The sequence below is a fragment of the Protopterus annectens genome, chromosome 1.part2 (assembly GCF_019279795.1).
Source record: "Protopterus annectens isolate FY-2018-M chromosome 1.part2, PAN1.0, whole genome shotgun sequence".
NCBI lineage: Eukaryota > Metazoa > Chordata > Ceratodontiformes > Protopteridae > Protopterus > Protopterus annectens.
Window position 1 is genome coordinate 993568132 of NC_056727.1, and position 27946 is coordinate 993596077.

General features: G+C 41.3%; 1 protein-coding gene across 1 annotated transcript in view; it reads right to left on the reverse strand.

Annotated features, from left to right (window-relative positions):
* Positions 1-449: 449 nt before the first annotated feature.
* Positions 450-27946, reverse strand: part of AGO4 (argonaute RISC component 4) — a gene marked incomplete in the record, with an annotated part of 1401134 nt that continues 1373637 nt past the window's right edge. Inside the window, 1 exon segment of the mRNA XM_044059958.1 lies at positions 450-12835. Within this exon segment, the coding sequence (XP_043915893.1) occupies positions 12727-12835 (109 nt within the window).

Genomic DNA, 27946 nt, shown 5'->3' on the forward strand with positions numbered 1-27946 from the left:
CCACACAAAACGTTAAGTAGCTGTTAAAACAGCTTTTTGGGTGAAAATTTTGACAGAACATTTGTCAGTAAAGAGTACTTAGCTCAGCCAAGTCGAGACCACGTCTATTGCTGTCAAGCGGCAAACGAGATCTGGGGAAGCTGTGGTGGTGCATCCTGGGATGTAGAATAGCTCAGCCAATAAGAGACTTCGCTCTATAATATAGCGTGCCGAGTCGGAGCAGAGGATCGGCTCCGAACCCATCAGTACAGAATGTAGGCGAGATAGGATCACATAACATCTGAACAAAACTACCATCTGAGGCAACAAATGGTGTATGAATGTCAAATCTTTAAAAAGAACTGAGCAACAAATTTATCAGTAGCAGCATATTGGCAAATATTTTAATTACAGTCAACTAAAGCTTACTCAGTCATAGGTGTGCTACAAAAAATGACAAACATCTGGCATAAAAATATACCAATTTTATTTATTTTGCACTTATGAACACAATAGATCCCTGCAGGCTAAAATGTTACATAGCAAATTTCCAATCAAGCATCTCATTTATACAATATAGAGCTAGAGGATGGCAATAAGAAAAGAGTATTCATCATATCAAATGGTCTTACAGAGGACCCTCTGCAGTGGAAGGTGAGGTGCACCTCAGAGCACCCTTCTTGCGCCCTTCTTTATCTGACTCTTAAAATCACAAGGCTCCATGGTTCAGGGGGTTACGCCTTCTATGGCCAGGACAAGTTATGACTGAATTTGTGTAAACAAGCATGTGGATTTCCCAGGATTCTCCGTCCAAGCCACCCAATAACAAGGTCTCTAATATGCAAGAAAACATTTCTGCTCATAAGGTTTCAGAAATGTAATAGTAATATTTATATAAAGGAGGTTTTATAGCCATTAAGGTAACAGGTGGACCCTCTCAAACATCAAAAGATACACTTGGATATCTGTTCCTTTTCACAATGGGGGCCTTTCTACAGTACGTGTGACACTCCTTGAATCATAACAGAGAAAACTCCCAGATCAGAAACTAAAAGAATGGGGTGATTCTGGCACACCAATGTGGTGAAGTATATAAAGGTATTTCCAAAGGATTCTGACTCCTGGAAGTGATAAAAACACTTCACCTGTTAAAGATAACTACCAATGATCAAATAACCACAGCATAAATGTCTGCTGAGAGCACATACTGAAACCCGCAACAGAGGCAGCCATCCTGTCATCACACTGATCATGGTTCTGTTAGACTTACAGCGACAAAATAATGCAGCTTATAACATATCTGGAAAAGGCCCATCAAACAACTGCAAAATCTTTCTCATCACAAGCAAAAGAAACAAACAGCATATTTTGCCTGTGTCCATTGGCCCAGTGGAGAAGACAGTGAACAGCCACTGAATCAAAAAATAAAAGGATGCTTCTGTTCTTAGTACCCGTGTGAAAAAAGGGGATAAATGGATGGACTGGTTAACTCAACATTCCAGACGTTACCCTTTGTAAGAATATGAATTTAGCCATAAAAAGAACAGATCTAAACCTCTTAACATACAGTTTGGAACTCAAGATATGCCAATTCATGTTAATGGTTACCAGAAAATCTTAGACAACAAACTTCAGAGTCTGTTGAAGCAAACGTACTGAAGGGCGGATGCAATGTGTTGATCCTAAACAAGGAAAGGAAGCCCCTTCAGAAACTATTTCACTAAATGCTGCTTCAAAATCCTGCCCTTCCAACTATAATTAAATGATGAGATGGACATGGACCTTGTAGTAAAGTCAGGATAAAAAAAATTCCAGTGAGCATTCTGAGCTTAACAGACTGGAGACAAAAAGCCCATTTTTCAGCTCAGCTAAACCTATTGTTAGCCTAACCTTTCCAATACACTCACACGGCTTGCACATGGACACTGATGGTGGATTAAGAAAAACTAAGACTTAAAAGATACAGGAGGAAAGCCAGACAAAACTGAATAATTACAGAACAAAAATCTTTCTTGGTGAAGCTAAATTATAAATTTACTCATTTACACTATTGACTGGGTAAGTTCCACTAGGCCCAAGGCCTCTTTTAAAGGAAGACCCAAAGCGGAATTCATAATGACTACAGGAAATTTGGCCAGGACACCAGGGAATTTCCCCCTTCTGTTTTTAAGTATAATGGGATCTTTTACTTCTACCTGCGCTACATCAACTCAGCCAGATGGGGTCTTGATTTAATGTCGCACATGAAGGATGCATTTGTATATTGCTCAATTGGAAGGCTCGTCTGAATAAATAAGGTACACAAACAAGGACATTGGAACTGCAGCAGCTTTGCTGTCAGAAAAAGGCAATCTGTCACAATGCCAGACCTCTCAAGGCTTGGAATGGTTGAAATTTGAAGAGTCTGGAACCAATGATTTATAGAACATAATGAAATGTCAAATATGACTATCTTACTACCTAAAACTCGCCAAAATGTAAGGAAGGTTTATCCAAACAAACCTTCCTACTCAGTTCACATAGAACAAGCTTGACTATTCCTCCTGATACCTGTGGGATCAAAAATTGGGAAGCAGTCTTCTCCCAGGTAGAAAACATAAATAAGCAGCATGTGCATCCTTTTCAAAACATAACATGAACACTACCCTAAATATTCTTAGCTTAAGCTGTGATTCAAGACATCTACAAACATTCAGTTCTACTTGTCACGTGGACCACCACCAAAAAAAAAATGCTCCATCTGGCAACTCAATCTCAAACCATCCCCTCCAAGAAGAAAAGATAGCATCCAGTTACTTTGTGATTATTCATGAAGAAACCAAAAATGAATGCCCCAATCAGTGGCTCAGTCTTAAACAATCCCTTCTGAGCAGAAAAAGGAGACAACAGTCACTCCCCCATTATCTATTAACTATATTACATACCAATTAGCCCAGTATTGCAAAACAGGCTAAGGTGTTAGGAGAGCCTGCAGAATGAAGCAGAGCAATGATACACACCTTGACTAAAGGAGAATGCTGCATCATCAGGTTCTGCCAAGAAATCAACCAATCCAATGAATTATAGCAAGGGTTCAAAGAGTTAATGACTACAGTCACTGCTATCAAAACACCCACAGCAGTGTACAGCACAATCCAAAGTCAAAGATGGGATAGGAAACTGAAAAATTTCAAACTAGTTTCCATGACAAAGTCCAAGTGAATTTCTTGTATTTTCTTAGAATGAAGGGAACATGTTCATGGACAGATATTACAGAACCACTTGTGTAACATTAGCTAAACGTTATTTTGGTGTACCTGATTAGCCACAATGGCACTCAAAAAAGTTGTCTGCAACAGCTCTCTGGACCACCCCACTTAACCTGTTAGTTAAATAAAAATTGCACATTTCCATGGTTTCCTCTTCAACAACACTGGAAATGGCAGATACAAAATCAAGCTGGATGCTTTAGTGTTAAGATCTCTGCCTCGCACCACAGCATCAGGATCCAGATTTCAGCTATGACTTCTCATCACAGACTGTGTGAAATGTGCATGTTCTCTATACATATCCTCACCCAACCCATGTACGCCAGTTTTCTATTTCTTAAAACATACAAGTTGATACAACTGTCATCTGTCTTTGTGATGAAGGATATGGTTGAAAAATGGTCCCAGGACCAGTTCATTTAAATAAGTGGAAGATAAGAGAAAGAGCAGCTAGATAAAGGACAAAAGGGCAAACACAATCTGCTTTAGGAAGCCTAGGGAAAAAGTCTGGTGGGTTACAAAAGCTCTGCCAATTTAGGTGGTAAAGGACCAAAAGCTGGGCTTATCCCATGCAGCATCCAAAACATTTCTAGTAAGATGCCAAGATAAGCACAAGCACATGTTAAAGGGAAGGAAACAAGGGGATAGATGACCTTAAAAGACTCCCACACTAGAGATAAACACCACATTGCATATTTACGCCAATCACAATGTCAAGCTGAATATATGGTGGGTACTACGAAGGACTAAAAGGCTGAACACTAATAATCCAGTCATATCACAAGTGATTGATGAAACACGCTTTCATGTATCCATGCAACCAACTGAAGACCTGTGGGGAATGTCAAAGTTAATCTACAACTAGAGAAAGAGGTTCTGGGGAAGCAAATGTCAATCCTCACTAGCAAGTGCCAAAACCTCTTCTGGCTGGGGTGTAGTTACACAGTACCATACTGTAAGGACAAGAAAAATTGTCTGGCACTTGAAAGGCATCCAGCTGTCAACAGCTTGGAAAGTCAAATCTTTTCAGGTATTTAACACAATAACTTCCTAGTAATGTGCTAAAGACAAACAAATGAGGATCCGAGGACATGTGCTCACCTCAAGCCTGCTGCATGAACTTGGTGCGTAGGCCAACTTCCGTTAACATACCTCCAGAATGGGAAGTCATGAATTTAAGAGCCACATAAGGAAGAACATGAAGTTTGCACTCAAGTTTTTTGCCCATAGCAGAGGCTCCTTGAAATACTCATTTTCCACCACTACTGCTCAGAAAAATACCTCGTATTGCTATTAAACATACATCCACTTTCAACATTTTAATAAAATACAGTTAACAGTACAAGTCTAGCAATAATATAGAAACAAAAAATTACAATTTTTGTAGCTGAATGAACAAATGCAAACATACAACAGTTTTTACAAACTTTCTATAGACAAGAATTATGTGATTGTGGAAATACTGTATTATAAAAATGTCAATAGCAAGGCATTGGTTTGCAAAATTCTTCAAATGATACTTTGCCTTTGTTCTCCATATTTTACTTGTACAAAAATTACAGTATTAACAAAATGCCCTCTAACTCACTTTCTGAAAATGAAAGCAAGTTCTGATTACCTTGCTGTTGAGCAAGAAAGTGAAAAACAAAAATACAGCACATCATTACTGAACTTAGGAGGCTTGCAGACACTATTCATTAAAGTGTTAATGCCTTACATGAAACAAAACTGCCTACTGGGACAAAATCTTAACATTTATCTGAAAAAAATGCTACATTTGAAACCAGGCATTAATTTGGCCAGTGGAGATGTACAGATAGACAATACTAAGAAAGCAATAAAAGACATTTACCGCAACTTGTGCGGCACCAAGATTAATTTAGCAGAATGGGCTTCAGCAAAATTGCATCAAGTGGTACTGTGCCTGTTCACATCTGTCCCAAGTCAACAGCAAATTGTTTTCTGAAAAAATCTTAAGTTCAATGAGGAACAAGATAAGGCTGTACCACATAACCATGTTACATTTCTAAACAAATACTAACAAAAATGGCCTGAAAGTATTGTACAAATGGGATCTAAAAACTGGAAGTTATTACAATTTACAGTAATATGGGTAAATTACTGCTTTATACCTTGCCACAAAAGTCTAGCTACATATTCATTTACATAATGCCCATGAAACTGGATAAATTCTAGCTCTAGTTGTACAAAATGCACATCTTCCCAATGATTGACACATGCACAATATCAATTTAACAAAACTCAGGGGTATTCACAATAACTACATGACCTACATGATTAAAAAGAAAACCTATACCTTTTTCAAAATGTTAGCAATGCTACTGTAATATACGGCCCTAGCTTTAGATAAACCCCAACGTCTTGCCCTCCTTAATTCAGTTTTTGTAGCATATTTGTACTGTTTGTACACATGGTATCAGAATGAGCTACATATTAAAGATAAACAGTCATGTAGTACTAGCAATAGACAATAAAACTCCAAGTCGGCTTTTCATCTTTTGATTTAAAGCAAGTTTGCAAAACAGATCACTAAATATGGAACACTGCCTTGTCAAATGAATTGTCAATATTTAGAGAGTCATGAATGCATGTGCTTATATTATCAACATCTTGTTTAGGACAGACCTTGGCTTGCTGCAAGTGCTGTGTGATGGAGTTCCTAAAAATCACACAACTCCTAAAAAGGAAAAAGTTAAAAAAAAAATAAATTCACCACCTTCCTTTTCCATGAGTTTGTGCAGCCTCAGACATAGTTCATATAGTGCTCAGAGATTCAGACAAGAGCTACCAAATCTGGGAGGTGCAATGAATGCCACAATTTTCCCTTGCAAAAAGATTCACTACTACTTTAAGATGCTCATACGTTAAGGTGGTGATCTCTAGATATTTAATATCACTTTGACTTGTGGAGATTTAATGTTTTATTACAGACCAGGATTCTCTGTATCTCAATCAGTACAGCATGCTTTCAAGAAACTTGGATCAAGGGTGCCAACAGGTTTTCATTTATTAAACTCATCAGTGATGACGTGGCCATGTAAAGCTGGGGGCAGTTAACTTCCCCTTCTTCCTCAGTTCTTTCATATGGACGGCTAACAGGAAAAACAAACCTAGCATAGCACACCAACCTGGTACCATCACAGCCCAAGGGGAAAGAAAACCTCCTACAGGATCAGAGAGAATGAAGCTCCCCTGCTGATATGCTCTCAAAGATAGACTGATGCCTTTATTTACCTGCTAAGTATCTGAGGCAGTCTGTCAAAATTTAACACAAAATGACCCTGAGAAATTATACATAAGGTTATGGGAAACCCTAAACAAGCAAGAGAACCAGACTAAAGAATTCTGAACCAATGAGGCTCAGGAAGAAGCAGTTCAAGAGATTAGATGTTGAAGCATGGATTTACATGGTTCTAGAAGTCATTAAAAATGTTATTTTCTTGGCAACACTGACTGCTGCAAACCAAGTAAGCTAGAATGCAGACTTTCTACGTGTGTATCAAGTGGCAGACACTATTACGGCACACACGGATTGAGGCTTGAACTAGTGTGTCACAACACACTATGTGCTAACCAAACAGGCAGTGTGGGAAATCTTGCATTGTAAGACTTGCTTTCCTACTTTTAGCAAAAAAAAAACTATGCTAAATGTTGTATGGCAGGGAGAAGGAATAAAATGCTTAAAAGACAGATGTACCTATAAAATTGAAAAACAAAAGTTTTTCATTGTAAGTCTTCCCGATACTAACAATGCGTCACTTAAGTGGTTATTTTCTAATAGGGTACACCCAGAAATATCTGGGGGGGGGGTGTCTACCATCCTCATAACCTTTGTTTTACAGAAAAACCTTTCTTCTGCTTGCAGTAACATCGCTCCAATAACATGCCCTGAAACCACTTCGATTTCTTCAGGTCTCTCTTGCAATCCATTTGTCTTTTAGCATTCACCAGTGGCCTTCTCTAACACTGCATTTATAGTTACATTTAAATGTTTGGCCAAAATGAGTACCAAGCGCTTCTGTTCAGACTCAGAACTGTAGCTCAGTCACATTTTGTACCTTAGCCATTAGCTGGTCATCTGCATGTTAATGCAAACAAACTATTCAAGTCAGTACCAAAGTTAACTTTTTTTAATTAATCCTACAGTTGGAACCAGTGACCTGCTTAATCACTTTATTTACTTAAGGCTGTAAACAACTGAGTAACAGTCATTCAGTCTTAGATTTCAAGGTCACAATTTGGCAATACAAGAAAAAAATGCAACATTTCACAAAAAAAAAATTTAGACTGTAGACTGATGTGCAAAGGAGGAGCTTCAGTCAAATCAGTGAAAAGGCAAAATGTACAGTCTTCAGCTAGGAAATGCAGTCTTTATTGAAGGCTTCTCAAAGAATACCCTTCAAAATGCAGACTGCATGACTATGGTATCTGCTTACCACTTTGACTAATGTAGGTTTAAAATGGTGAAATTAACTTTTTCTAATTTGAAGGGAAAGAAAGAATTACAGTGAAGCCTTCTTCATGAAGGATGGGAAGGAGGTGGGAAGTTCATCACAGAAGCACATTACTCACAGTACAAGACATAACTTGTTCATAAAAGGAATGAAAAATTCCAGGAGAGCCCCCACAAAGAACTATAGCAATACAGTGATGAGACAAGGGCCACCTGAAAGATTTTAGATTCAAGCAAAGAGCATTCATCCAAAGAAAAAAGATTCCATCAAAAGGAAAGTAGAAAGCAGTCAGCTGGGAACCAACAGATGTCGCATAGCAAAGGAAACTTATTATGGTACCCATAACAGAGGATTATGATCAGGTCACCAATCACAGCTACACTGTGTGTTACAGACACAGACACCAAGAAATCTATTCTCTAGGTGAAGTTCTGCATCCATGTTGAGAACACAAAATTAAAGGTTATGATCGGAGACCCAATCATAATTTTCGGCCCCATGTACTACTAGTCACAGAAAAAGGGCCAAGTGTTTTGCCAGCCTTCAAAATCATAAAGCAGTTAGTAAGTGCTGTCAGGAAGACATTGCAACACACTCCCTTATGTTTACACTCTTTGCCATGCCTCTCAAAACGACCAGATTTTCACAAAATGTCCAAATTCTTGCCTTGTTTTGTCTATTCCTCGAAATATTCAGCTTTCAGATAAATCACTGAGGACTGAAGAACTAAATGAAGACATACATTTGAGTTTCAATCTTCGTATCCGTCAAAAAATACAGGCGAACACATGCTCTGTTATTCTAGCTACTTTAAGTTTATAAGAGAAAGTCAGGGATGTGTTATCAGCATGGAGAGCAGGCAGAAACTAAATTTTTTTTTTTTTTTTGCAGCCATCTTTGCAGGCCAATACTGATATATTTGACTGCCTACAGTCGGGTCTCGTGCTACAGTAGCGCTCAACTGATTTGCCTTTTTCTGAATATTGGAGCATAGTCAGTGCGCTCCATGCACTACAATTATTGTCATTTGCATGGATTAAATAACTCAACTGGAAGAAAAAAGCTTCTGACCAAAACATTTCAAACCCTCTATAATCAAAAACAAGGTCTGAAATACTAGGATATAGCAAATATATTCAGGAATGGGTGGCTCCAGGTATGGATAACCCATACAAACTTATGCAAAATGTTACATTATCCCAGTCAACATCAGTATGAACGAAATGAGTACACAAGGCTTGGAATGTTCAATGTTATGAGAAAAGTACAGAGGGTAGTTGAGTCTCAGGCTACTGGATAATTTACTACCAACTCCAAATTTCTTTTACACCACCACAGGAATGTATGGCAACTAGCATAAGTAATTAGCTGGCAAAATAATTTGATTTCAAGCAGCAAACACTGCTTACTTAATGCAAGTCACCTTTCTGCAGTAGGACTGAGACATTTCTGATAAATGACACAAAAAGAAAGCTGAAGAAATGAAGTACAAGTCAAAAAGTACGGGAATCAGAATGGCATGAATTGCAAATGTTTTGGAACAAATAAGTGAATTACTGAGAAAGAGGCAGGGATTGTTTTCCCTTCTATCCCACCCATCCAAAATCCCTTTTCTCCATTTTTGCACATGGGGTTGGGGTGTCACTTCAACAGGGACAATCATTTAGAGAAAAGATTTACACCACTGGGTGGCTAATCCTGCCGTGGTATTTCTTCCAAACCACACACATCTATGGCCAACTTGGTGTGTCCAATCCACTTACTGCATGTCTTTGGAATGTGGGAGGAGCCTGGAGGAAACCCACACAAACACAGGGAGGACATGCAGACTCCAGACAGAAGGCACTCCACCCAAGAATTGCACTGTGAAACCTCTTGCTGTGAGGTGACAACACTATTTTCTGCTCTCTTCCATCAGAAGGAATAAAATCAAAATGTGTTGGGAGGAAATATCCCACCCACATAGACACATTTGGCAATCGTATCACAGAAGCACCAGCTGAATGATGGCTCAGTGATCTATTTATTACACCTGCACTGTTAACAGATCTGATGCTAACTGCTACTGCACATGGTATATTTTAAAAAGACCCAGAATACTCTGCAGCTAAGCTGTTCACAATGATATGGCAAATTTGTTGAGCAGGGAAATCAAAGGCTTTATTGAACACCTTGCCAAAATTTCTACTGTTAAATGAAATGCATATTTTAATATAAAATAAAAGATAAAATTCAACTGGGACTGAGGTCATTCATACCACGACCAAAATGATACATGAAAGCCATCTGTACACTAGTGCAGACACACTTGGAAGGCCCACAACTTTTAAAAATTAACAAAAGGGGTAGGTGGCAAACCAGCAAGATCAAAGGATGAAAAACACTTCATGGTATACTTAATTGAAAACTTTCCCGATCTCTAGGCTTGTACCCAAAAGCCAACTGCAAATGACTGTTTCTCTTTAACATAGTACTAAATATCTTTAAGTGACTTTGCTTTGCATTTCATTTTAGGAACAGAACTATCTACTGCTGCAATTTTTAGGCAGTTCACTGTTGTAATTCTAAAGTGCACTTGGACATTCCAAAGCACTGTAAAATGCTGACAGCTTAATTTTATTATTTTTTTTAAACAAATGTAAAATCCTCATTGGCAAGAGATGTCCCTTGAACAGAGAAATACCTCTCCTACAAGAAAGGTTAGTCAAGCTTGCTGTATTTCTCAAGCCTGCCTTAGGCACATATTTAATCATCCATTACAGGACTTGCTCCCTGAAAAAAATCAACATACGTGAAAATAATAAAGCAGCCATTCGACTTAAACAGCAGCTAGCATGGAATAGACTAATTCATATATATGTTTCCTCTATGCACTGAGGTATATAGACTTCACTGCTGGTAATAAAAGGAAAGGACAACATGGTTAAATTTACCTGGCCACGTGCATCAGAAAGACAACAAATGTGTCTTGTCTTGTGCACTTGAGAAATATGTTTAAACACACCTATAACAAACCTCTTGCTTAACAATGGTTTATTACAAAATGGTTTAAATACAATGATTTCTGTTTTAGTGTCTACAAGTTTTGCTGAAAATAAAACCTTAGCATCTTTCCTGTTAAAATGTAAACTCAAGACATCTCTATTTACAAGCTTATTTAAGAAACTCTGTGGCATAAAATGATTCTGTACATTACTATGCTTGTTTTTTTTTTCCCCTTTGCTTGGAAATGCTAAATAACTGGTCAGGAAAAGGACCCCACTGCTGGAAAACAAACATACTGTAAACTTAAATCACATACATGCTTATCAACCTGATGGCAGAAAAATTGCTATTCTGTAGAGGATTAATTTAATGACTTTCTTTATGCTAAAAACTAAACCCCTTAAATCCCTATCTATCTTCTTTTACAGCGCAGAAAAGAAGCAACCATTTCTGTGCTAATTACAATCTAAGGGAGATCAGCAAAGTGCCAAATGAATGATAGTGCTATAAAACCCTGTGTGCTATACCTTTGTATTAAAATTTAACAACTGGTTCAGATAAAAAAAAAACAAAAAACAAAACATGAAACAGGTGCTACACTTAAAAATTAATTAGAAAACCAAGCTCAGTGTATCCAGACAATACTGTTAGTAGATATCTCTGCAAGTATTACTGAAAATGGTTCTCAGTTTTAGTACTAAGCCAAGACCCTTTAAAATCTTAAGCATAGCAACAGGAAGATCTAGAACACTGCCATATAAGTTAAGCAGGATGTTAACTTCAGAAAAATTATAACCTGTCATTAAACATACAAGTGTCCATTTGTGCTGTTCTGTTCCTATTAACAAAATGTTACCATGTTGAACATGACCAACCTTCAATGAAAGTACAATTAGAACTGTAAAAGATGTATACAATTTCACGTGATGAAAATAAAATATAAATATATTATATATAGACACTTATGTACACTTTACTGTCCACTACTGGACAAAGTAAACATTTTATAACTTATTGCTGATCTGCAGCACAACAGTTACTTTTATCTGGTATGTGAAGTTGAAAACATTAGTTCAGTAAGAGTTAGAACCACTTTTCAAATAAAATATAGTAACATACAACATAGACTAATAATGCCTGTAAAAGTACAACTTTTGAAGTCCGATCATAATTTTTCTTTTTTTAGGTGGGTAGAACGGAAGAAGCACTGTGGACCACTTTGTAAACTATAGTGGCACAGACTGTAAAAGCTGGCTGACCAACATTTCTGTAAAAACACACCCAACACAACTACAACAGAAACAAGGCTCTTCCTGTCTGATTAAGTTTCACATTCCCACAAAGTTTAGAAAACAGAAATGTCCATGATTAGAATCTGAAATATAGTGCAAATGCTTCACAGACTGGACCTGTCCCAGTACAAAATGTCTGCAGATACTTACCTTGGGGGGAAAAGGGCTGCCTTTACTAATAAAGTCTATTCTTTGTGAATGAAAGGCATTTCAAACAAGTGAAAAATATAATCTTCACTCAAAATTTCAGTGGCTTAACATGATGAAAGTTTTACGAAGCAAGTAGAACAGATTTCCACATCTGAATAAGGTGAACCATCATACAGAAACACACGCAGAGCACTCAAGCTGTAGATAAAAAGGAAGCCTTTACAATGCCACTTTGTTAAAAACAAAAGGGATAAAAAATTCATATTCAAAATCTTTTATGTAAGCCCCTTAAAAGGGTGTTTTGCTTTCACACCATGAGGTAAAATATCCTAGCAGTTCTGGTAGGGGAAAAAGTTTGTATGTCCTTCTATAGTGCTTTAGAAATAATAAAAATAAATAAAAATGGCTCAGTTCTGTAGAAGCATTAAACCTCGTAGTAAAAGTTTGACTCAGTGCGTCTGTTCAAAGGTTGCTGGTAGAAAGCGATCCAAAGTGAAGCTGGTCCTCGCAAAGTGTTTTAGTAGCAAGATTTCAAATCTTCAGGACCGCAGAAAGTGCCAAGAGCTGCCAAATGATTCAAACGGACAAACTGTGCTCTCAGGCAAAATACATTGTGTGTTGGGTGTCGTGATGAATCTGGACAGCTTTAGCTAGTGCCTGGGGATCACGTCCATTACTCTGTCCTGAAACGTGACTGCCTTCCGCACTGCAAAGGGAAGTACAAAACATTAAATATTCAGTACAGGTTCTATCGGCACTACAGTTATTAAACCCACTCAAGACGCAACAAAATAAACCATGAAATTAACTAAAATAAAATACAAGTTGTTTATACAATTTACATTGTATCTATAGGCAAACCCAAAAATGTAAGTAAATCTATGAGAGGTACTCTCCGTAACAGTAGATCTGTAAGAAGTCACTGCAGTAAATCATAATTGGATTCACTCTGTGATAAAAGATGCATTGATTTTACATGTTTTCCACATCTATCTTGCTCCTTAAGTAGTGATGTGATCTCAAACTTTTATACATACTGAAGAGTGGTAGCGTGAAGTTCCTACATAGCATTGACGTGCATCTACTTTAATTCCAAAAAGCAAGAAACATCTTTTACAGGGAAATGCACATATGGCAGACAAATGTGTGCACATTTCTGTATATCCACAAATATAAATCTGAATAGCTACATACACAAACATTACCTCATGGGTAAACCTTACTACTGTGAATCACCTCACAAGATTGAAGGTACATCTTAAATGGGTGGTCACTGCAGTGAGATTTCACAGAATCATTAAAAATACAAAGCAACTAGAACTTGAGGCATTAACACCATGCCAGTACCCAACCTAGGCCTTACCTCACTTTAGCAGCAGGGACAACGTCATACCAGGGGAATTTGTGAATGCCCATCCAATTATCTAGATCCCTTTTGGAGGAGGATAGTGAACTGCACTGCTTAACCTGCAAAGGGATATTATTACAAGGGGGTAGGCACTGTGCGACAAATCCATCCATCCATAACCCCTTTTCCCCCCATTTTGCACATGGGGTTAAGGATGTCACTTCAGCAGTGAATCATCTAGAGCCAAGGTTTACACTGCAGGGTGGCAAATCTCACTCTCAATTTTGTTTAGCTTAAGTAGATTTAGATCTCTGGCCCTTCTATTTACAGGATGGTTTTGATTTATTAGAGTATAATGTTCCATAAAGAGAGGCACATCACTCCTAAGGTGTCAAAAGGCTACAGAATGCAGTGATAGAGCTCTAAGTTTTTTAAGCTTTTGATCTGTTTAACTTCTGTGGTCTTTCCAGTTGCTTGATGCATCTAATGAGAAACATCCCAAACTAGGCATTGTATTCTATGGAAGGCCTAATCAGTGCGGAATACACGGGGGGGGCAAGGATTTCTCTTCATCTTGAAGATGTACTTTTTGCAATGAGTTGTGCAAGGTAAAAAGGACTCTCAACTACTGCTGCAACAAAATGGCCACAGGAGAGGGAACTATCCACTGATGTTTCAAATTCTCTCAATATATTCTCATTTTGAAGTGGGTTGTTGTCTATGCTATGATCTGGAGGGAAGGACTGTTTACCAGATAAAACACTGAGACTAGGAACTGTACAACATATCACCCAGCCAAACAGTGTGTGCACGTAAGAGAAGTTATGAACTCACATTTAAAAAGTGTCATATAATAGGTAGCAGCAGTTTTTGTTTTTTTTCCCCATCATATTGGCCAAACTGTCCATATTACCATGAAATGTAAATGGTCTTACAGTTATAGACAAAAGGAAAGAGTACTTCATTGTATTAAGAAATAAAGGGTGCAAACAGTACTTCTGCAGGAGATGCATTTGGAAAGAAATGAGCTTATGAATTTGACAAAGGATTTCAGGATAGAGATTCAGCAGACTAAGGGACCGAAGAAAGGGGAGGAATACCAATAGCTAGAGGGGTTCCAACAGTGAAAGAAGTGGGGAAAAAACAATAAATGGCAGACTTGTGGTAGCAAGAGGAGGATTATGCTGGCAAATATTTATCTTCCATGAAAAACTGCTGCTATGAAACTAAGAAAATTTTGGGAGAAATCAGATTTCCACAGGGAATACTACTTACAGGTAGGGACTGGAATATGACTTGCAATATTGAGGATGTATATCAAGGGGACCTAAAAATAAAAACTAACTAAATAGGGTAGATTTCCGAAGACTTTTAGGAAAATATTTGGTACAGAAAAAAGAGGTTATGTACCTACCATAACGTCCCATGTTAGTTGTCTTCTTTTCGCCTTCTTTCTTGTTGGTTGGGTTCGGAGCCGATCTTCAGCTCCGACTCGGCCATCTTCAATAGCTCGAGAGCTGTTTACTAGCTCAAGGCTACCCTATATCCCATGATGCCTGGGCGCTAGTTACTCAGATCTCGTTTGAAAAAGCTATTCCAGACATAAGTAAGAAAGAAATCTACCTTAGAAGCCACCTGGGGGCCCAACTGTGAAGCTATCCAAGCAGAAAATACAACCAGAGAAGGTTCAGCCAATGAAAAATGAAAGGGGAAGCTCCTCTCGATCCACTAGGATAGGGAGATGGAGGGTGGGACGCAAGAAAGAAGGCGAGAAGAAGACAACTAACATGGAACGTTATGGTAAGTACATAACTTCTTTATGTTAAGTTGTCTATCTCACCTTCATTCTTGCTGGTTGGGACAGCATCCCTAGCACCTACTATCCTGGGTGGCTCACTGGAACAGACTCTTCAGAACAGTGGAACCAAAATCAGCCCTGTTCCTGGAAGCAATGTCTAATTTGTAATGAGAAATGAAGGTATGTGGGTTAGCCCACGTATCAGCTGCACAGATAGATTCCATGGGTAACCTAGATTGGAAGGCCACCGAGGTAGCCAGTGCCCTAGTAGAGTGGCCTTTAGGTTTGGTAGATAATTTTTTGTTTCTCAGCTGATAAATGAATGAAATAACGTGAGACAACCACCTAGATAATGTTATCTTTGTGACAGGATGGCCCCGTCTGCCCTCAGCATAGGAAATGAAGAGTTGGACGGATTTCCTGATGTCCTTTGCCCTATGCAAATAAAAACGCAGCTGTCTGTGAACATCCAAACTGGTGCAATTTATATTCTGCGTTATTGGTGTGATTAGGAAATAACACAGGAAGGTCTATGGACTGATTCAAATTATTTTGTGTACAGACCTTAGGAAGGAAGAATTGGTCCTTAGAGCGACCCTTTCGTTATGGAAAACTAAGTATGGGGGACGAGTGCATAGAGCCTGAAGTTCCTAAACACGTCTGGCAGAAGTAATGGCTACCAGAAAAAGTGTCTTCCAGGATTAAAACTTAATGGGGCAAGATGCTGCAGGTTCAAAGGGTGGCAAGATTAGAGAAGCTAGCACCAAGTTTAAATCCCAGAGAGGTGGTGGATCCCTTACTGGGGGGGCCTAAGCAGAGTGGTTCTTTTGAGGAAGGCTTTACACAGCTTATGAGACATGATGTTATTAGAAGACAACTCAATGTGAAAAATCGAAATGGCAGCTAGCTGAACCCTGATTGTAGCAGAAGCGGAACCAGAATGGAAGAGTTCCGCTAAAAATTCCAGAATCTCGTGGACAGGGGCTGAAAAGGGATCTATATTCCTAGCCTCTGCCCAGCAAGAAAAACGTTTCCACTTACTAGCGTAAGTTTTCCTCGTTGTGGATTTGTGGGATGAGATAATTTCCCGCACAGAGGAGGAAATATTAGGAAGCCTGGCTAAGGTTGAAAGTGGAGAAACCAAGTTGTGAGCTGGACTGTTTTTGAAGGGATCGATGCAGTCTGCCCGATTGGTGAATCAGTAGATCTGGAATAGGATCCAGAATCCAAGGCTGCTTGAGAAGATAATTATGCAGGAATGGGAACCATATCTGTCAAAGCCAGTAAGGAGCAATGAGGATCATTTTGCAACCCAATGCAGTTGCTCTCTGTATGAGTTTGGGTATTAGGGGAAACAGGGGAAAAGAATAAACAAGTCCCTGAGGCCAATCGTGGACTAGAGCTTCTCTGGGGGAGTGGCTGGGGAGTGGAAGGAGGGAGAAGAAATTGCTGTACTTGCTGTTGAAAGGTGTGGCGAACAGGTCGCAGCAAGGTTGACCCCATTTGCGAAAGATTTGTTCTGCAATTACCTGATTCAGAGACCACTCATGAGGCATGAGAATTGCTCTGCTGAGCCTGTCTGCGATGACGTTGGAACTCCCAGTGATGTGCATTGCGATCAGAAAATGTTGGGAAGAGATCGCCCACTGCCAGAGTCTGAGTGCTTTTCGACAGAGGATAGAACCTGGTTCCACCCTGCTTGTTGATGTACCACACCAATGACATATTGTCCGTTTGAATTGCAATAGTCCCAGGAGGGAGAGAGTCCTGAAGGGCTTGCAACGCTAAAAGCACGGCTCTCATCTCCAAGACATTTATATGCAAATGGTACTCGTGCGGCTGCCAGGTGCCTTGGACTGCCCTGCCCTGATAATGCCCTCCCCTGCCCTATCAGGGAGGCATCCGTGGGCACTGTGGCGACTGGAGGGAGTAGCACAAATGGTCTGCCCTGGGACACTAATGGGGAGACCATCCACCAAGCGAGGTGCTTCTTGCATGCTTCTGTGATCATAATCTTGAGAGACATGGGAAGCTGTTGGATGGACCACTGTGTGAATAGAAGCCACTGAAGCGAGCCGGGGGAACAAGAAGAATTGCTGATGTCATGGAACCCAGTGTTCAGAAGACTAACCTGACTTGAATCGTTCTGCATGTTAATAAAATCTGTACTTGTTGGTGAATTAGTGATACCCTGTCTGGTGGAAGGTTCGCAAACATGTTCCTGGTATTTAGATTTGCGCCTATGTAAGTGATATGCTGACAGGGCAACAATGCAGATTTTTCAAACTTTATTGTGAGACCTAGCCTGCAACAAGTTTTGATAGTGTAGTCCCTGGCTTGCAGGAGGTGATGCCTGGTGGAAGCAGTAAGGAGCCAGTCATCTAGATATGGAAACACCTGTAATCCTTGACGTCTCAGGTGAGCCGTAACCACTGCCATGCATTTGAACACCCTGGGGGCTGTGGTGAGACCAAAGGGCAGAGCTCTGAACTGATAGTGACTGGCTCCAGCCGGAAGCAAAGGAATCTTCTGGAGCGCCTGTGCATCTTTATGTGGTAGTACGCATCCTGAAGATCTATAGAGCACATCCAATTGTCCTGACCCAAGAAGGGTAGAATGGACTGTAGCGTGACCATCCGAAACTTCGTTCTTTGTACAGATCTGTTTAATCTGCTGAGATCCAGAACGGGTCTCCAGTCCCCTATCTTTTTTGGTACCAAAAAGAACCTAGAGTAAGTTCCGGATCAGAGTTGGTCTGCCAGGACTTCCTGGATGACTCTTCTGTAGCAGCTTTGAAATCTCTATGGCTGCTTGTTCCCATAGATTGGGTGGAACATCTGGAAGGGACTTGTTTGACTTTAATGGGGGTTGTACAAAGGGGATTTTGTAACCTCCCGATATGATCGCCTGTACCCACTTGTCTTGAGTTAGGTCTTGCCAGGCTTTGGGGCACAGTGAGAGCCTTCCCCCGACTGCCTCCAGAGGCGGGCAACCCTTTAGGGATGCTGAAAGGGCTTCTCAGAGAAAGATTCTCTGCTGCCCTGGTTCTGTGAACCCCTCTGCCACGAGGGCGGCGTCTGTAATTGTTCCCTCCTCTGCCCCTGGAGGGGAACTCACCACGTGCGTCAGGCAAGGCTCCCTGGGGTTTCCGGAACCACATCTTTCCACTCTTCTGACCCTTGGGGTATGGTCTAGGAGGAGTGGAAAAACGGACTCCCACAGAGAGTCTTGCCTTCTTGTTCACACCTGGTTAGGGTGCCCTTCAGCTGTGATCTGAAGAGAGCGGAACCATCAAAGGGGTATTGGTGAAAGACGCTCTGAAGGGCTCTGCAAAATTACATAGCTGTATCCATGCATGTCTCCTAAGGGCAATGCCTGCGCCTGCAGCTCTACTCGCACCATCGGCTGCATAAGAAATGAGCCTCATGGAGGAGTTAACTGAATTCAGAGTCTCCAGCTGGGAGGCCACCTTAGCATAGGGTTAATAGTACAATTTTAAGTATTAAGTACAGTAATAAGAGGTAAATTCTAGTGAAAAATAGAAAATACAAAAAGGTATACGAGCCTGAGCCAGTAAGACAACCTCGCAGTCTGAAGCGGCAAACAAGATCTGAGTAACTAGCGCCAGGCATCATGGGATATAGGGTACCCTCGAGCCAGTAAACAGCTCTCGAGCTATTGAAGATGGCCTGAGTCGGAGCAGAGGATCGGCTCCGAACCCAACCAGCAAGAATGAAGGCAAGACAGACAATTTAACATCATGAATTACGTAGCAGGAACTCGGACAGAATTTACATACAATTCCCCCAAGGTATAAGTGGACTGGATTAGAAAGAGATTATATTTTACAGGAACATGTGCATTTCATTTTAATTGAAAGCTTTGACACATCCAACAACTATTTCAGATCCTGCACCAAAAATGCAGGGTAATGAAGTAAAAATGAGACACTTGCCCTTTCCCAGCTACCTGTTGAAAATAGGAATTTTCAAAATGGGTAGTGGAAGTTATTTTAGAGTTATTAGTGAAGATAGAAATTTCTTTAGAGTGGGATAAAATTAAAATGAAGTTTAAAAATAAGGTAGAAAGAAAACAGAGATTTGGTTAAGTAGTTATAGGAATTATTCAGAAGAGCTGACAAAGGTTAATACATAGTGCTAGACAGAAAATAAGACCATATTTGGTTAACATGCACATGTTTAGCAAGATTGCAGTTAAGAACCTATTTTTGATGACTCCAGAGCACAAAATATTTTTAAAAGCACAACGACTTAGGCAACAGAAGGTAGAAAGGGTTGTTGCCAAACCTAGGGAGACTATAACAAGAAAAATAACCAGAGATCCTCTAAAGGTATTACATATTTCAGAAATGCTATGAAAATTTGCATAAAACTGAGAAATGTGGAAATAAAGAGCACAAATGGAAATATTTATAGAAGACTAAAATATGCCAATGTTATAGGTAGAGGAGGCTCAACAACTACATTAAAATAGGAGGAGATGAAAAATTGTGACAATCTGCAGGAAAGTCTTCATAAATAGATGGCATTTGGACATTAAGAGGGATGAAAGTGAAAGATTTGGAAGATTTTGTTTTAAGACTAGGTAGAATCACCAACATCTTGGAAAAAAGCTGCGTTAGCTGTATTACCTAAAAAAGGCAAAGAACAGTGAGACTCAGCTTCATATAGACCCCATTTCAATTTTAAACCTGGATTATAAAGTGTTTACGATTATACTAAAGAATTGCAAAGGTGTTGCCAAAATCTTTTAATAAATGGATCAGTAGGACTTTGTGGAGGGAAGGCAAGCATTTGACATTAATAGAAAAATGATGAAAAAGAGAAGCAGAATGTAAGAAAATACAGCTGATGGTCTTGATGCAGAGAAAGCATTCAAGAAAGTAAGTTGGGATTTTATGAGGAGGGCAATGGAAGCATTTGCAATCCTTGACACAATAAGGTTAATTAAGAGGACATGTGAATGATCAGAATCAGAGGAAACAGGCATGGGTGTCTTCTTACCCACCTTTGTTTTGCATTTACAGCCATTGGTAAAGACAGAGACTACCACACCAATTATATATCCTTGTATTTGAATCGAGAAAAGTTGGCTTTATTTGTAGATGATACTATTTTAGGTTCATAGGCAGGTACTAGGCTATTGGCCCAAGGGCCTAAGTAAGCCTAGCCAACAAGGTTCCCTGGCTTACGCCACCCAAGAAAGTTACTTTCCTGTGCCCCTGTCATGCAGAGGCACAAAAGTGACCCCCCCCCCGGGGTGTATTCCCTATTTCCCATCCACTCATCAAGATTTTTCTTGAAGAGTGCTAATGAGGAACTTTGATCGACATAGATGGGTAGCTTGTTCCAGAGTATGAGAAGTCTCTGGGACAGGAATCTCCCTCCAGCATGTCCTGTTTATTGTGGTGACGAGGTTTAGGTCCCTACAGCGTGTAGCTTGGAGGGATTGGGATTTCTTTGGGTGCAGCATGTCCAACAGCTCTGGGTTTGACATAGCTTTATATGTTAGGCAGAGATCACATTGGAGTAGGTGATATGCTATGGAGTAAAGCTTGAGTTTTTTGAGACGGTCAGTGTAGAGCACCTGTTTGAGGCCAGTAATCCTCTTTGTGAGGTACTTCTGTGGCCTTTCCAGCTGCTGCAGATGTTTTGTGAGGTACATTCCAAAACGGGAGTTGTACTCTATAATTGGTCTAATGAGTGTCGAGTAGAGGGGAACAATGACCTCTTTTTTCCTGGATGAGAACCCTTCTGTGATGAGGTGTGCCACATAGAAGTATTTCCTGACTACTGTGGCGATGTGATTATCAAAGGAGAGACTACTGTCCACCTGGGTTCCAAGGTCTCATCACACATTCGGCATTAAGTAGACTGCCGCCTATGTGATATTTCATGGGTACAGAGTTTTTACCAAAGTGGATGACCATGCACTTTTTGGCATTGAGCTTGAGGTCATGGCTCTGACACCAGGCATCTGTTTCAGTGAGGCCCTTCTGTATGATGTCCACATCATTTGGGGACTCGAATATGTCTCCTAGTTTGCAGTCATCTGCGAACTTCATTAGCCAAAGGCCTTCTTTGTTAGCCTGTACTTCAGAGAAGTAGACACCCAACAGGAGGTCGCAGGACTGAACCCTGTGATACTCCACTTGTCACTGGTTTGAGGTCAGATTTGGAGTTTGCAACTTTTACAGTGTGGGTTCCGTCAGTGAGCCAGTTGGCAACCCATCTTGTGAGGCAAGGATTTATACCTAGTTTAGTGAGTTTATCTAAAATTCAAGAATGAATGAGGGATAGTGTCGAAAGACTTGGTGAGGTCAAGATTGGCTGTGTGAACCACCTTACCCTAGTCTACAGCTTTGGTGACTGCCTCAAAGTCGATCAGGTTCAGGAAGCATGATCTGCCTTTCACAAACCCGAACTGGATGGGGTCCAGAGTTTGGAGGTTACCAATGTCTTTGTTTATGAATTCCATGATGATACGTTCCATGGCCTTACAGACCAGGCTTGTCAGGCTAACAGGGTGATACAGTTCCCACGATCAGTGGTGGCTTCCCCTTTGTCGAGTGGGATAACTGTTGCTGTGCGCCACTCAATGGGCACAAAGCCTGATGTGAGGCTATGATTGAAACATGGTGCTTAGGTGAGGAGCCAGTTTGTCCTGAAGTTCATGCAAAAATGCAGCCTGGGATGTTGTCCGGTCCCATGGATACTGCGTTTTTGGCCTTAGAGTGCAGCTTTTACCTGCGTAGTTGTGATTACAGGGACACTGCATTCTTCCTGTATAGATATGTGCCCTTTAGGGGGTGGGGGTAAAGTTAGCACTGAACCTATCTGCCAGGATGCTGGCAATATCAGTTGGTTCTGTAATTTTCATGCCATTGTGCTGTAACTCAGAGCAGATCTGGGTGTTGCCATTGAGATTCCTGACATAGCTATAGAATGCTTTGTGGTTGTTCTTAGAATCAGTGGTGATTTTGTTTTCGTAACTAGCTTTAGAGGATCTTATTGAACACATGTGAAGCCCATCAGAATACATGGCTGGAAAAAAACTATAGCTGCGCCGATGGATGCCCTTCTTATACCCTGACATTCAGATGTCAGTCTTCATACGTCAGTCAGCTAGGGATGATGTAATAACTTTGGAAATCAGGCTGGTTGTGGGCTTCTGCATGGCAGAAAGACAAAAGAATCAACACAGCAACAGACTTTGATAAAAAAATCTATAGAAAAGCAGCTAAGGCCCTAGTCAATATCATTTACCTTTGAGTCAGCATCAATATATTCCCCGCAACAAAGCCAACACCCACATCAAAAACAGCTGAAAACAGCATCTAATATGTATCTAAAGCATAAAAAGTAGTTGAAGCAACTGTTGTCCCTAACTTAAGACCTTTCTATTCTAAACATGAAGACATATAAATAAACTGATGGAGCAATGTAAGGAGGACCATCACAAAATTGATGAATACATGGAAGTTAAAGATGAATCAGCAGAGCAAAACTAAATTACATATAGCAATAATTTCTACTGCATGCTCTACACTGAATCGTTCAGTGCAATTAGTAGATACTTTATTTCTCATGTGTGTCCTGTCAACTTGCTCGTACCAGCTATGTCCTAATCACAGTTCCCTTTGAGATTCCTATTTTGTCACGTACAAAAAACTTCAAAATTGGCTCATGTTCCTTCTGTGCTTTTGTAGCTTACTCAGTACACAACAAAACTGGGTAAGGATGAAACCCAAAGATGCTTTCTTTAGGAATTTGTCTCCTTGCAGTTCAACACTATCCCACATTAAATTTAAGAATTTTGGAAGAAAAGCCTGCAATGCAGGTGCCTGTAGCCCTTCATTATTTTCCTCCAACATTAAGTCATGGAATATTTCTGGTAAATCAAAGTTCTTATACAGTTGCCTCCTTTCCCTCCTTCATCCTTAACTCCAGATTTCTGAAAAAGATTTAACATGCTTTGCTGACGGTTACTGGACTGAATAATTTCTATATTAATGTTGTACTGTAAGACAGCAAGCTTCCAGACAAGATTGTTGTCGCTTTTTTATACAACTTCTGCATATTAACTGCAAAGCAAAATACGGGTTGGACCAGGGACAACTAAAAATTTCAGCCTTCACATCTTTTGGTGAAACTTCTGACCTCAGTTAATCCTGTCTTCTGATAAATGTTATCACCACTCTAGGTGTAGCACCTACAGAGTCATATTGGCACTGAACTTATGATAAACAGCTGTTGGCCACATCAGTTAAAGCTATGGAGCACATATGGATTTGTTTTCCTGAACTTATCCAAAACTTCCCCCTCTAAGTGATTTCAAAGAAAGGTCTATCCAAGCTTGGCAAGCCAAGCTTTGGATTTTTTTTTTTGTTTTTACTCATTCTGCTCCGAATACCTACAAATTATCGGCCCCCTCTTGCTTAATCAACCCATCGATTCACTTGTTCCTTCATCACCAAGAGTGAAAGTCAAATGACGGTGTCCATCACTAAGCAGCAATCAGAGGGTGGTTTGAAGGGGAGGAGGGTTACTTTATGACCGAACTACCAGCACATACTCAGCTAATTAGCAAAATGGGAAGATGCAACAAGCTGACCATGCTGACTGTCCCTCACTTCCACAAGGGCCACTGCCAGCAAGCAGCTCTATCCCATTCCCTGAAGCACAGGAAATTCCTTCCCAAATCTTCAGTGAAAAAAAAAAATCACACTTCCCTATAAGTGCTCCAAATATCCCCACCCAAGAGAGATGAATAGGTCATGTCTCTTCATTCCACCCGTCCTTGGCTGGATCCTCCAGTAACTGAAAAAGAAGTTATGCCCTCACCATAACGTTCCATCTGAGTAGTTGTACTTCATTTTTCTGCAACCTGTGGGTATATGGATCCTTATCGGATCAGAGCCGGCAACTTTTTTTCTAGCATCTGGTCCAAGATCTGAGCTCCTCCCCTTACCCATAATGCCCTACCATCTCCTATCTTCCCTCAGATCGAGTTTGCTGCAACTAAAAACATAAGCAACTCAGCCCAATGAACCAAACCTGGAAAGACAGGACAAGGTCCAGGGGACAGAGGGAGGGAATGTTGCAGAAAAATGAAGTATAACTACTCAGATAGAACATTATGGTGAGTACATAACTTCTTTATCTGAAGTAAACAACTTCATTTTATTTGCAACCTGTGGGTCCCCAGCTACTCCAATCCTGGGAGGCCCTTATGGAAGGATATTCCTGAGCACCGCAGAGCCAAAGGATGCTCTACCCCTAGAAATCAGATCTAATTTGTAATGGGAAATGAAGGTATGTGAATTGGCCCAGGACGCTGCTGCACAAATGTCGTCCAAAGGTACCCTAGGCCAAAAGGCAGCAGAAATTGCCATGGACCTGGTAGAGTGAGCCTTAACAATACCAGGAGAAGATAAACCTTTTGCTTTGTAGGCATGTGAAATGCAAAGATTGATCCATCGGGCCAAAGAAGCTTTAGAAATAGCTTTTCCCAGAAATGCTTTGGAAAAGGAAACAAACAATTGGTCAGTCTTGTGGAAAGACTTCGTTCTATGAAGATAAAAACAAAGCTGTCTATGAATACCTAACAAATGAAGTTTGTATTCACCTTTATTTTGGAAGTTAGGGAAGAAAATGGGCAGATTAATGGACTAGTTTATGTTTGCTTCAGATGCCACTTTGGGTAAGAAGGAAGGATTAGTACGGAGAGAGACCCTATCCTTGTGGAAGACCAAATACGGAGGCATGGCAGACAGAACTTGAAGCTCAAAAACCCTCCTAGCAGATGTAATGGCAACTAGGAAAGCGGTCTTCCAGGACAAAAATTTCTAAGCCACCGAAGCTGCAGGTTCAAATGGAGGAGCCACCAATACCTGTAAAACAAAGGTAAGGTCCCAAGGAGGCACTGAATCCTTGACAGATGGATGTAACAGAAAAGCCTTACACAGCCTAGAGGAGGCCAAGGCAATATTGTCTTCAACATGAAAATTAGAAATGGCTGCCAATTGTACTTTCACTGTGGAGGAACTAGCTCCTTGCTGAAAAATGCCAGACAGGAAATCCAACACAGCTGGAACAGGGGCTGTAAAGGGTTCTAGATTTCTCTGAGGCCCAAATGGAAAAGCGCTTCCATTTACTGCGATAAAGTTTCCTAGTGGAATCTTTAAGGGAAGCCACCAGAATGGATTTTACCGAGGATGAAAGACCAGGTGTCCTAGCAATCAACGGAACTGGAGCAACCAGGCTGTTAAGCTTGAGGCGGCCCAGATTGGGCGGACGGGCCCCCGATGGATGGGAGATTAGATCCGGGCAGGTATCCAGAACCCACAGGGGAGCTAAGAGATGAGACCAAAGAAATGGGAACCAAACTTGACGAGGCCAGAATGGGACAATGAGGATAACACTGCACCGCAGTCGCAAGCTTTCTGAAGAAACTTCAGAATGAGTGGCAATGGTGGATAAGCATACAGAAGACCAGGGGGCCAAGCATGGACTAGAGTGTCTCTGGGGACTTCCCCTGGTGAAGGAATCAGAACGAAGAACTCACTGCACTTCGCGTTGGAAGGAGATGCGAAGAGATCACAGCAAGGCTGACCCCATGCAAGGAAGATCTCCTCCGCTACTGACCGTTTCAGAGACCACTTGTACGGCATCAGAATAGCCTGACTCAATCTGTCCGCTAAAATGTTGGAGCACCCCGGGATGCGTGTTGCTATCAGAAACCGACCGGTGGAGATCACCCATTCCCACACTCTCATGGCCTCGCGACATAGGGGGTAGGATCTGGTTCCCCCCCTGCTTGTTGATATGCCAGACAACTGACATGTTGTCAGACTGAATTGCAATCAATCCGAGAGGAAGGACAGCGTGAAAAGGCTTCCAACGCTAAAAGCACTGCCCTCATCTCTAGAACATTTATGTGCAACTTGGTCTCTGACTGGGACCACGTGCCTTGGACTGTCCTTCCTAAAGTGTGTCCCCCACCCCACCAGAGTTGGGAGATGTCCGTGGTCACTGTGGCTTGGACTGGAGATGACATGAAGGGGCATCCTTCTGATATCTCCGGCGAACTTAACCACCAAAAAAGAGATGTCCTGCAGACGTGACTGATCTTGATCGGAAATCCCATGGGCAGGTCTAGCCAAGACCATTGAACAGCTAGAGTCTATCGAAGAACCTGCATATGACAGCGCGCACAAGGGAGAATCGATATGGAGGCAGCCATGGAGCCCAGAGCCCGGAGAACCTCACTCGCCTTTGGAAACTTGGAGTTCGCTATCTGAGCTATGTGGCACCTGAGGTGTAAGATCCTGTCTGGAGTTAAGAATACCTTCATCTGCAAAGTGTCTAGCCATGCCCAATGAAGTCTAGAACTTGTACTGGTTGCAATTGGGATTTCTGAACACTGACTGTAATTCCCAGTAGAACGGCCAACCGAATGAAGTAATCCTGGGCCAGACACAGGTGATGCTTGTTGGGCGCAGTGAAGAGCCAGTCGTCCAGGTATGGAAACACCTGAAGGCTCAGGTGAGCCGCTACAACTGCCATTACCTTGGTGAACACCCTGGGGGCTGTGAGGAGACCAAATGGTACAGCTCCGAACTGAAAATGACTGGCACCCAGCCTGAAGCACAGAAACCTCCTGGTATTTTGATGTGGTAGTAAGCATCCTGGAGGTCTAACGAGCACATCCAGTCGCACTCTCGGAGATAAGGTAGAATGGACTGTAGGGTGACCATCCGGAATTTCTGTTTGGCTACAAACAGGTTTAATGTTGACAGGTCTAGAATGGGCCTGAGGTCCCCAGTCTTTTTTGGCACCAAAAAGAACCTTGAGTAGACACCTGATCAGGAGTGATCAGGGGGACCTGTTCGATGGCTCGTTTGAGAAGCAGCTTTTAAACCTCTAGAGCTGCGGCCTCCCTGTGAGCGGGTGGAACATCTGGGAGGTGTTTTGGAGTATTTGGGGGGGGCAACAAATGGTATAGTGTAACCTCTGGATATAATCTGTAGCACCCAGCTATCTGTCATAATGAACTCCCATGCCGCTGGGTGTAAGGACAATCTTCCCCCGACTGCCTCCAGAGTAGGACAGTCCGGCAACCCCTTCGGGCTGCTGACCGGGTCTATCAGAAAAGGGTTCCCCAGACCCAAAAATTTCTGGGACCCCCTCTACCTCTGGGTCGGTGTCGATCCCGTCTCCCTCTGCCTCTGGGGAATAGTTGTCCTGAGAATACCGGGAAAACTGAGATTTTCGGAACCACATCTTCTTCTGCCCTCTGATTCCTGGAGAAGGACCGCTGAGGGTTAGAAAAGCGGATCCCGATGGCAGACAGTCTTCCCGTTCTTTTCGCTCTGGACAAGTGTGTCACGTACTGTCTTCCAAGAAAGGAAAGAACAGTCATAGGGAGAGTTGATAAACGGCGCCTTGAAAGGGTCCGCAAACTGACAACCTGAGCCAGGCATGACGTCTCACGGCTATGCCTGTCCGAGCTGCCCTAGCTGCTCCTTCCGTGGCATGGGAAAGGAGCCGCATCGACATGTTTGAGACGGACTTCAGAGTAGACATTTTTGCAGAGAACTGTCTGTCCTGCGGCGATAAAGATTCTGGGGGGTGACTCGGCGAATTCCA